Source organism: Pseudonaja textilis, chromosome 4, assembly GCF_049901715.1.
Source record: "Pseudonaja textilis isolate UNSWEBS1 chromosome 4, rPseTex1.2, whole genome shotgun sequence".
Classification (NCBI taxonomy): domain Eukaryota; kingdom Metazoa; phylum Chordata; class Lepidosauria; order Squamata; family Elapidae; genus Pseudonaja; species Pseudonaja textilis.
The window spans coordinates 33,966,279-33,978,408 of NC_141993.1; the positions used below are offsets into that span (position 1 = coordinate 33,966,279).

General features: G+C 42.5%; 1 protein-coding gene across 1 annotated transcript in view; it reads left to right on the plus strand.

Annotated features, from left to right (window-relative positions):
* The window catches only part of ADAM12 (ADAM metallopeptidase domain 12), a 287,867-nt gene that overhangs the window by 150,254 nt on the left and 125,483 nt on the right, over positions 1-12,130 (plus strand). The window contains exon 4 of the mRNA XM_026704952.2: positions 2,047-2,125. Within this exon, the coding sequence (XP_026560737.2) occupies positions 2,047-2,125 (79 nt within the window). The remainder of the gene's footprint in view (positions 1-2,046; positions 2,126-12,130) is intronic.

Consider the following 12,130-nt stretch of genomic DNA (forward strand, 5'->3'; position numbering starts at 1 on the left):
GCATAATCAAGGTAGAAACAGTACAGCCTCTGACTTTCAAATAACTTGGTTAAAGGTTGCCAAAAATCTGAAACAAAGAAAACAATGATAGAAATGATTTCACCAGTTCCAGAGATCCTGCTATTTTAAAAAAAAAAGCAGGGGGGAGAGGTTTGAAATAAATAGAGATTACTTTAGCATGAAATACATGCCAAGAATGAAAAATCCATGACATTTTCAGGATTGCACCAACAGCTCTGAGAGAGTCATTTTCCTGGTTTGTTCATACCGGTGACTGTTCATAAGCCAAATGGTCCAGGTGCTTGCTATTGGGATGTGTTTCCCAAGGTCTAAGTAATAAAACTTTTTCTTGGTGCCTCTTCAGGGAAACATTAGCATGAGCTGAGTGATCCAGTTAGATAAATGGATTCTTTATACAAAGAAACATAGTAAGCTATTACACAGCCATAGCGAATCTTTCTAATCTAATCTCTTCCAGAACATTCTGTTTGCAATACATTTAGATCCGAATCTCAAAAACTAAGACCAAAGATCAAGACATTTTTAATGCATAAAAAGCCAGATTACTTTTAAAAAATATATCTGAACATTGGACATAAGCATCTAGGACTTGAGTCATTCCCCGTTCTTTTCTTTCTCCAGAACTATATAATAAATCACAGGCTATAAAGGGTACTTGGGAGGTGACATGCTGGCAGAAATTTTCATCTCGACGTTCCATGTAAGATCAGGTCTGGGGAAGGAACTCCAATCATTTAACACAGAAATTCCCCAGGGCATTCTAGATTTCACATTTAGTGTCATAAAAACTACTAAACATGTTAGAAAGAGATAGATGGAACAATAGCATTCTCACTATCAAAGCACGATTCTTGAATGGTGCAGATGTTATAAATTCACTAGGTCTTCAGTTTCTCCCTTCCTGTAACCAATACTCCAATATTATAATCAAATCTTACTCCAGTGATTCTTTAAGAAAGAACTACATATGTCCAGGGGTAGGATTCAACCGGTGTTACTACTGGTTTGGTGACTGCATTTTACTGCACGTGCATGTAAAAAACCTTAAGCTGTGAAACCAGGAGAGCTGATAAGTGCTGCACGTGGGTGCACAGCGTTTGAAAAGCCACTTTTTTCCTGCTTTTTCAAGCTGTGCCGCGCAAAGCAGCTGAGGTTGAAAAAGCAGGAAATAAAGGCAGGTAAGAGCCCGGGCAGGCGGGTGGGCCAAACAGCAGCAAACACAGAACCGGTTGGTGTCTGCTGCTTTTCAGAAGCTACTGGTTCTATAGAGACGGGCAGAACCAGTAGCATCCCACCCCTGCATATCATATGTCTATAAAATCCATACATAATCTTCTGGTAGAATATTTTAAAATATGATGTATTGCTGAGAGAGCCAGTTTGGTGTAATGGTTCAGTTATTAGGCTAGAAACCAGGAAAGTGTGAGTTGTAGTCCTGCCTTAGACACAAAGCCAGCAAGGTAACCTTAGGCCACTCACTTTCTCTCACACCTAAGAAGAAAGCAACGGCAAACCACTTTGTAAAATTAAAATTGTAAGGAGTTGCCCAATTAGGAAAAGGAAATGATTGAACAGAAGCGGGGAGGGGGGGAACAGAGTGTAAAATGTCGCTTGTAAGCCCTTTGAGACAATTCCAGATAATTTATATTTGAACAAATTTTACATGCCTTATAATCAACTTTTTTCCATAATAGCTCAAAGCAATTGATTTGAAGTATCTGATTATGGAAAGACATGAATGAAAGATAATGCTTTAAAATGTATTTGGAATTTGGATACAATACAAATTATTGTATCAAAAGTGCTGATTTATTTTTGCTGGAACACTTGTTAATATTCAGGAAGAAAGACTAACTGTGGAATTGTCCTTTTCTTTGTTTACAGACATTATCCAAATGTTATATCTATTTTTGTTCCTAAATTGAGCTTCCTCTTATTTCCATTTATTTTTGAAAAGAGTAAATTAAATCACAATTATTTGGTGCAGAAATATTGTCTAAGATTTCCTTTTAATTTTTTCCCCAGTGGTCTCTTTGCTGGCAACATCACAGAAATGCATTATTTGGAAGATGGTACTAGCACTATTATCACGCGTAATTACACGGTAAGCTTTGTGAATTCCTGTGGTTGGAAGTCAATGCAAATAAAGTGGGTAGCCAAGATTTGATTTTAGATTTTGGCTGCTGTAGTTTACTCACCCCTTTGTTCAAAATGCATATCTGTGGAAGGAAATGCTCCAATTGAACTATGATGTCAGGACTTTAAATAACAATAATATTTTCAAAGAACTTAATGTTCTTTGAAAATATGCCTGTTAGAGGTTTCAAACAGGTTGAAAGCTCTACGGTTGCAAATATGTAGCATGAGAACCAGATTTTGAGATATGGAAGCTCTCAAAAAAAGATTATAAAGATTTCCTGGCTTTCTTCAGTACAGGAGCTAGAAAGTCTTTTTTATTTCATTTTCATGGGATCAGACCCTTAAAATATATTATAGATGAGGTTATGGAAGAAGAGTTGATGAACGAATTCAAGCTTTGCCTGATATTTATTAAAATATTAACAAATATCTTTACAAAGCATTCTTTTCTTTTTAAACAAACTTTATTAATTATACAACTAAAATGTCAAACAAACACATACACAACACACAGAAAGAAAAAGAAAAAAAATGATTAAAAAAAACCCTAGCAATTCTATTCTCAACAGTCTATGGTTCCTTGTTTGTTATCAATATTGGTGACATATTTACAAATACATCTTATTGCGAGTATATAATTACTACCTCTTTTACATTTTACGGTGTTTACTAATATATTTTCTATTTTTGTTCTATCCAGTCATACCAGCATTCCCAGCTTTTATAATATTCTGGTGTTTCTTTTTCCTTAAGTGCTGAGGTTAATTTATCCATCTCTGCACAGGCTGTTATTTTCTGAATGACCATTTCCTCTGTTGGAATATCTGCTTGTTTCCAACACTGTGCAAAGATTATTCTGGCTGCAGTAAGAATGTGTAGTATTAGTGTTAAGTTTGAGCAATGAGAGGCTGAACCAGAGCATGAGTGCAACAGTACTTTATTTTACAAATAAAGGGCTGACCGTGCTTGCCAAGCCTGGAACTGGCTCGCAGCAATCAGCAACCAGTTGGACCCCGCAGCCTGCTTTTATAGCTGGCTGCTGGGGAGAACCAACCAATGGGAATGGGGGAATATCGCCCACACAAAGTGAGTGGACCTGAGTGAGAACTCCTTGAGTCCTCAGGACATAACACCCCTTCCCCCCAGATGCGAACACGCATAGTCCTTGAGGTAGACGGGGGGTTTGTGTTGGCGCCCGGAGCGGCACAACTCGGGAACATTGTCTGTCTGTTCGGTATCAGTCTGTGACGGTTGAGCTGGCATAGTGTCGCCAACACTCTCTCTGGACTGGGCATCCTCGGAAACCACCGGGTTGGTTTCTGGGGTCGAGCTCTCGTGGGTTGGATCAGGTTGGTCAACTCTCTGGGCGCTGCTGTCCGAGTTTGGGCTGACCGGAACGACCGCTGGCGCAGACTGGTCGCTGGGTGCGGTGTGGCTGGGCGGCGGATGAGACAGTTCCCCTTCGACTGGAGACTCTGGATTCTTGTTTGCGAGGTTGCTGAGGCGCCTTCTGAGTTGGTCTATGTGTCTCCTCCAGACGCGACCATCCTCCAGCCTGACTCTATACGATCTCGGCCCGGTGACGCGATGACCTCGCCGGAATCCAAAGTGGGTCCCCAGCCGAAATTCCTTGCGAATACCGGCTCCTGTAACATAAAATGCCTAACCCCCGAAGTGGAAGCGAGGGGAGAGTCAGGGCAGTATTGTGGGTGCAGTCTATCTAATACAGTCCTCAGGCGCCGGCCCATCAGAAGTTCCGCTGGGGACTTATTGGTGACTGCACAGGGGGTTGAGTGCTGGCTCATCAGGAACCGTGAGAGTTTGTGGTGCCAGTCATCTCTGCCAAACCTAGCGAGGGCCTCTTTGGTGGTCCTGACGGCCCTTTCAGCCAACCCATTACTTGCAGGGTGAAATGGGGCTGTGAAAATGTGGCGAATGCCTAGGTTGGCTGCAAAACGGCTGAATTCTACTGATGCGAACTGTGGGCCATTATCGGAGACCAAGGAGTCGGGTAGTCCATGTGTAACGAACAGGCGCGTTAACACGTTGGTGATTGCTAGTGTGGTGGTCGTGGATAGCTGTGCCACGTCTATCCATTTGGAATAAGCGTCCATGACCACTAGGAACATCTTTCCATGCACGGGCCGGCCAGATCGATATGGATTCTAGACCAAGGGGCGCTGGCGCTCTCCCATCTGGTAGGGGTGGCGATGGGGGGAGCAGAGGACGGGATTCCTGGCAAATGCTGCAGGAACTTACCCAATTGACAATGTCCTCGTCTGACCCGGCCACCACACGTAGCTGCGTGCCAATGCCTTCATTCTCACAATGCCGGGGTGTCCCTCGTAACGCTCCAGGACTCGGGTGCACGCAGCGAGGTCGGAATGACCACTCGAGTGCCCCACAGTAGACAACCCTGCAAACTGGACAGCTCCTGCATGCGAGTCTTAAAGGGTGCGAATTTGTTATCAACGTTGCCTCCCGGCCACCTCCTCCTCACCCAGTCGAGCACCTGGGCGAGCGTTTGGTCTGCCTTGGTTTTGGCGGCGATGTCAAGGGCGGTGATGGGCAGGTCCAACTGAGTGATTTCAAAAATGGCATTGACAGGAGCTGGGTCTTCAGCCGGAGCGGGTAAGGGGCAGCGACTGAGCGCGTCAGCGTGGGATAGAGTTTTGCCCGGGCGGTGGATAAGTTTGTATGAGTAGGCCGCTAGGAAAAGTGTCCACCTTGTCATACGAGGGGAGAGGACTTGAGGTGTCTGTTTGTCGCCGGCCAGTAGGCCCAGGAGGGGCTTATGGTCGGTGACCAGTTCGAAGAAATGGCCAAAAGGAATTCGTGAAACTTTTTCACGGCTGCAACAGCTGCTAGGGCTTCCTTGTCTATTTGGCTGTAATTTCGCTCCGTGGCCGAGAGCGTCCTGGAGAAAAAGGCGATGGGGGCCTCGGTGCCATTGGCGAGTCGGTGACTAAGGACCGCCCCAATTCCAAAAGGGGATGCGTCTGCTGCCAGTACTAAAGGAAGGTTGGGGTCGAATTGGATGAGCACTGCCTCTGACGTGAGTAGTGATTTGACGGCGTTAAACGCCTGGTCTTCTTTGTGCCCCCAGTGCCACGGCGACTTTTTGTCTAGTAATCTGTGTAGGGGTTCGGCTACTGAGGCTTTATGGGGCAAGAAGGATGCATAAAAGTTTAGGAGCCCCAAGAAAGCTTGTAGCTCCGTTTTGGAGGTCGGTGTGGGAGCTTCGTGGATCGCCCTAACCTTGGACTCCAGGGGGTGAATGCCAGAGGCGTCAATTTTATAACCCAGAAAGTCCACCTGTCTAGTGGCAATGGCGCATTTTTCTTTTTTTAACTTGAGGCCATGCTGTCTGAACCTCTCTAACACTGCTCGCACTCTCTGGAAGAGTTGGGGTCTGTCCCTGGCCGAGACCAAGATGTTGTCGAAGTAGGGTACTACACCAGGGAGGCCCTGTAAAATCCGCTCCATGAGGGATTGAAAAATACCCGGGGCAACACTTACGCCAAATTGGAGACGCTTGCATCGGAAGGCACCCCTGTGAGTGACGATGGTCTGAAGTTCCGCTGTTTGGTTATCAACAGGGAACTGTTGATATGCTTGAGACATGTCCAATTTAGCAAAAATATTGCCCGGTTCGAATGTGTGCAATAAGTGCTGAATGACGGGCACAGGGTAGGCGCTAACTTGTAAATATTTATTGATTGTTGTCTTGTAGTCCGAGCAAATTCTCAGGCTACCATCTTTTTGAGGGTGTGACAATGGGCGTCTCCCACTTGGCGAAATCTGTTGGCTCAATGACCCCTTGTTTTAGTAGTTTATCCAATTCAGCGTCTAGTTTTGGTCGAATAGCAAATGGAACTCTACGTGGTTTTAATCTGATTGGGACTGCCTGGGGGTCAACGGTGAACGAGATGGGGTTCCATTATAACACCCCAGCTCCTCGCTGAACACATCTGCGTAGTCAGCGAATAAGGAGTCAGTGTCTGAGGTTGAGACAGCATGGACTCCTGTTAACCCTAGGCCGAGGTGGGGAAACCAATCGAGCCCCAATAAGGTGGGTAGATTGCTGTTAACTACCACTAGAGGTAGGTGGCCTTTAAAAGCTCTAAAACTGACAAAGAACTTGCCTCTGCCGATCACGGGAATGGCCTTCCCCTGGTAGTCCTTCAGACCGAACTGGCATCTCTGAAGCCGGGTAGTAGATAGGCTGGGGTGGAGTCTCTTGAGGGTGTTCCACGAGATTATTGAGAGCGCTGACCCTGTGTCAACCTCCATGTGGCACGGTTTACCTTCTAGGGAAACGGAGAGAGAAATTTTACTAACAGTGTGGCCAGTACGCCTGGGAAGGCGGTGCGTGCGACAGTTTAATACTTGCCTCTGTGGTCCCGAGTGCGAGGACGGGGGTCTGTGTGCAGCGCTTTGGGGGCTTGGCAGACTCTCGCAATGTGCCCCCTCTTATGGCAGTTGTTGCAAACGGCTCCTTTAAACTTGCAGGTGGCCCTTTGATGTGATCCCCACAGGCTAGGCACAGCGTGATGTGCTTGGGTGGACCGGTGTATTCTTGTTTGGCCCCTACCTGCGACCGTCTGTCATTGGTGAGGCGATGGACATCGTTCTCATCGTTGTGGGCTTCCTCCGCTTCCACCTCTTCGGAATGGACTGGGAACGATGCTAGCTTGGCACTTGGGCCTTGAATTTCGGTGGCTGAGTTCGTTGCTAGCTCGGCTGCTAGGGCCTCCTCTACTGCTTGCGCAAGGTTGAGGTCTTTTTTAGCTAGCAGTCGCCTCTGTAGGTTGAGATCCTTGACCCCACAAACTAATTGATCGAGGAGCATGTCCTCCAGGTATGTTCCAAACCCGCAGTGCAGGGCTGCTGTTCTGAGGGCGGCCATAAATTGATTGATGGTCTCCTTACTTGATTGCTTCCTCATACGGAACGTGAACCTCCTGGCGATTTGTGAAGGCCTGGGAGCGTAGTGGTTAGTGAGGATCTCAAGCAACTCGGACCACGGAACGTTTTTTAATTCTCTCGGCGCTACGAGTGCTGCGGCGGTATCGTAAACGGTGGCTCCGCAGTAGATTAGGAAATAGGATTTTTCCGATGCTCTCCCGCATCCGCCAGGCCGACCGCATCGATGTAATGATTGAAACGGTTCTTATACGACTCCCACTTCTCTTCGTCTGGTTTAAACGCTGGGAATACTGGGTTGGAACTCATGGTGCTGGAAACGGCTGGGCTACCTGCGGAAAAAATCTCTCTGGGACTACGAGCGCTCGTGAGTTACCAGTGATATCAGCTCTGGAGAGGTTTTTTGCTAACCTCTCTTCCTCTCTCTGGATTACCACGTTGGCTGCTAGCCGTTGGAGGTGTCTAGATTCGCGCCAAAAAGTGGGCGTTAGTGACTCTCTACAGCACTGTGCTGTGATTCCTACTGGCTCGAAATTCAAATGACACCCGTTTGAATTTCGCGCCAAATGCAGAGCGGCTGCGGCTCGCAGCGCTTCACTTTCCCCGTAGCGGGGCTAACAAGCGGCTACAGACGCTTCTAACTTTTTGACTCAGACCGCTTTCTCTGGCTGCGGATCTGCGTTTGCTCTTTTTGATCGCTCGTTTTGTTAGCTGACCGCTCTCTCTGGCTGTGGATCAGCGTTTCCCTTATCGCCACCCGATCGCTCTCTCTGGGCTGCGGATCGGTGGCTAGTGACTCAGCGGTTGCAAGGTGCATCTGGTAGCCATCCCATCCTCGTCGCCAGTGTTAAGTTTGAGCAATGAGAGGCTGAACCAGAGCATGAGTGCAACAGTACTTTATTTTACAAATAAAGGGCTGACCGTGCTTGCCAAGCCTGGAACTGGCTCGCAGCAATCAGCAACCAGTTGGACCCCGCAGCCTGCTTTTATAGCTGGCTGCTGGGGAGAACCAACCAATGGGAATGGGGGAATATCGCCCACACAAAGTGAGTGGACCTGAGTGAGAACTCCTTGAGTCCTCAGGACATAACAATTATATATTTGACTTTTTAGAAATTTGTCTATTAAATATCTCCAGTAAGAAGAATTCTGGTTTTAATTCAATTTGCTCTGCCGTTATTTCCTCCAACCATTTTTTTATTCTGTGCCAGTATCTTTGGGCTTCAGTACAGGACCACCACATGTGAAAGAATGTTCCGTGTTTCTTTTTACATTCCCAGCAATTCTGATTCATGTTAGGAGACATCTTCGCTATTCTCAAGAGATACCAGTGAGAGATACCATCTATAAAACATTTTATAGGCATTTTCTTTATATGTTGCTGATTTTGTGATTTTATTGTTCGTTGTCCAGACCCTTTCCCATTCTAATAATGTAATGCTACGTCCTATGTTTCTACTCCAAGCTATCATGTTGCCTTTGACTACTTCCTATTCTAATTCTATCTCTAATAAATAATTATAAAATTTAGTTATATTTTTTTTTATCTGGGCCTAATAGGATTTTATCTAATTGTTGTGGCTCAGCATAAATTCCAAAATTCTTATCCTGATTATATCTATTTTGAATTTGCAGGTAAGCCCACCGGTCTACTTGTAGCCCTTGTTCTTGGAGATCTTGCCATGATTTTAAAGTTCCTTGCGTATCAAGAAGGTCTTTGTATTTTATCATTTTGTTAAGGTCTACATTATTTGGATGGATCATCGCCTCCATAGTTGAGATCCATATTGGGATTTTTAAATAATGTTTTATTTTATTTTATTCCAATTAGCCAATAACGAATCTCTAATTATATGTCTGTGGAAATAGTCCTGTTTTATTTTTCCAGTGTCCCATAAAAATGTGTGCCACCCCACCCCCCCGTAAGTCATGGCCTTCTAGAAATAAGATTCCTTTGTTCGATAGGTTTACCCACTCTTTCAAAATAAGGAGGCTGCACTATAGTATATTTCCCAATTTGGGAGTGCCATACCTCCCCTGCTCTTCATATCTTGCATTGCCTTTAGGTTTATCCTTGGTTTTTTCCCTTGCCAAATGAATTTGGTGATTCCCCCAAAGTAATTTTTATGTATTTTTATTGGTATTGTTTGGAATAAGTAAATAAATTTGGGCAGAATGTTCATTTTTATAGTAGCAATCCTCCCTAGTAAAGAGATTTGCAATTTGACCCATACCTCTAAATCTTATTTGACTTGCTGTAGTAGTTTATTATAATTATTTTCCATTAGGGTTTTGCATTGAGCCGTCAACCAAATTCCTAAGTATTTAAATTTTTTTACTATTTGTAACCCCATTATCCTTTCCAATTTTAATTTCTATTTTTCTGTTAAATTTTTAGTTATTAATTTCATTTTTTCCCTATTGATTTTAAGTCCTGCAACATCCCCAAATTGATCTAACTCTTTCAAAAAGTTCTTGACCTGTTTCAATTGGTTCCTCTATGAAAAAAACCATATCATCTGCAAATGACTGGAGTTTATATTCTTCTTTCTTAATTTTTAGTCCTTTTATTCCTGGGTTCTGTCTAATTCATGTAAGCAATGTTTCCAAAGATAGTATGAAGAGCAAGGGAGATAATGGACATCCCTGCCTAACTCCTTTCTCTATTTTTATTGAGCGCTTGTACTCTCCATTAATTATAATATTCGCCTTTTGTGAATCGTAAATTGTAGTCACAATGTTTTCAAATTTAGTGCCTAAATTTATGTTGTAAAGTTGTTGGATTAGGAATTGCCAATTTAGGTTGTCAAAGGCCTTATACATGACATATACAAATTCCCTAGCTTGGGGAATTCTAGATATTTTTCTTCTTCCTTCCTTATATGTGTTTCCTGTAAACATATTATATCTGCATTTTGTTTACTTAGTTTGGTTAGTATTCTTTTCCTTTTTATCCTAGAGTTTAGGCCATTTATGTTAATTGATAATATTTTCTTTTCTTCATCCATCACCTAATTGACTCTTGCTCTTTGCCTTGTAGTTACTCCTGTCTCTCTTTGTGGCTGGTTGTGCGTCTCTGGTTCTTCTCTCTCTTGTTTTTGTATATTTTTCAAGTTCCTGTGATCTTAATCTAAAATCTTCTCTTTCTTGTTGTTACTGAATTATTTTTCTTACTTCTTGTTTTTTCTTCTTTATTTTTGATTAGTCTTATTCTTCTTGAAAGTTTAAGTCTAATTATTTCTCTCTCTTTACCTTGCAGTTACTCCAAGTTCTACTTGTGGTTGATACTGAGCCTTGCTTTACAAAGCATTCTTTTCAATACAAAAAATTTAAGATTGTAATGACGTTATTTTTTTCTAGCTATAAGTAAAGTTTCTTAATTAAAGCAATAGATAAATGTAATTAATTCAAGCTGAACTTACAACATTAAAATTATATATTAGAGAGAGCTGTTGAACTCAGTGCTTTTCATATTAACTATGTAGATAGTAAAATATGAAGTTACAGAATGACTTTTGTCTTATATTGGGGCTGTGGTATTAGCAATGAGTAACTAAACTGAATATTATAATCAATAATTTCATTAAAGGTTCTTTTGGAGATTTCCCTGAAGTTTGCTCCAAATTTTTAGGCGAAACAGGAAACAACATTCAATGTATGTAATTGTACAAAATTATCTATTGTTTCTCATTCTCGGTATTCTGAGGGGGGGAAATGCAAATAAGTCATTTTTCCAAAACTTTTTTTCTCTCTCAGAATGAACATGCAGCTGGCAAAGGGAAGCTGTTCCAAATTCAAAATAAATTTTGAGCTGGATTCCCCTGCAATTGATATTCAGAGCCATAATATATAGTTAATGGGATTAAAAGGCTTTCTTCCATGAATTACCACTCAATGTCTGAGTGCAATTTAAAGGGATATTTGTCACCTTTAAATCCTTTCCTGATTCAGTTTCTGGATATCTATGGGATCTTCTCTCAATTACATCTACTTGCAGAGAGGACTTATTAGGCACCCCTTTACTTAAGGAAGGCCATACTTAAATTGGAAAGAAAACTAAAGATGTGCTCTGCAATATGCATTAATTCAATGGTACTTTACTATGAAGCTCACAGAATCTCAGGGTGGCCATGATGGAACATAAATGTTTTGAAACATATCTGATATAAGGATACAGTAGATGGGGGCTAATAAGCAAAGACTGAATCTTGTCAAAAAGAGTATATCTGCTTCCTGATATTTGGGCAGCATCTGCTATCGAAGGGTTTCCTAACCTTGGTGACTTTAAGATGGGAGGACTTCAACTCATAGAATTCCCCAGCCAGCCATTTTGGGAAACCCTGTGCTGTTCTGTCGTTAGAGGCTTATTGAGTTTCACCACTTTCTCCAGTCTTCCACAAAATCATGTTGGAAGAGTGGGGCTCTCTTTTTCCTCCCCCGCCTCCCACTATCCTTTTAATGAGTATGTGTTGTTGAACATTATTTTTATATAGTTTTTTTATTATGCATGGTATTTCTCCTTTTATTATGAACACATAAACATGGATACACACCATTTCCTTTATGTGGCTTTTTCCCCTTTTATGTTATTTTTATTAAGCTGATACCAGAACAGATTATAAAGGTAATTTAGTAAAGATTCCAGGCAACCGTCTTATTTTATAATGTTCACTTTGTTCATGTAGATATGCCCTGCATATTGTCTCTAGAACACTTGTCATTTTTTTACATGTCTTCATCTAAAAGGAAGCTTTTGGGCTAAGCTAATATTTTCTTTACATGGTGATCAAATCTGCCAAAAATTTATACACCTGAACTATTAAAACTTGATTGTGATCTTTTCATATGATTACTTTCTCTAATCAAATCAGGGTGGTTTTTAGAAGGCTACTGTCTGAGACGATGTAATTGAAAACCATGCCCTGATACTGAAAGGTTAATTAATGCAGCTTAGATGTGAATGAACCAAGAAATAGAGGTTGGTGAGATGACTGTTATGCAGAAATATGAGAGACAGCTTTCTTTGCATTAATAAGATAACAAC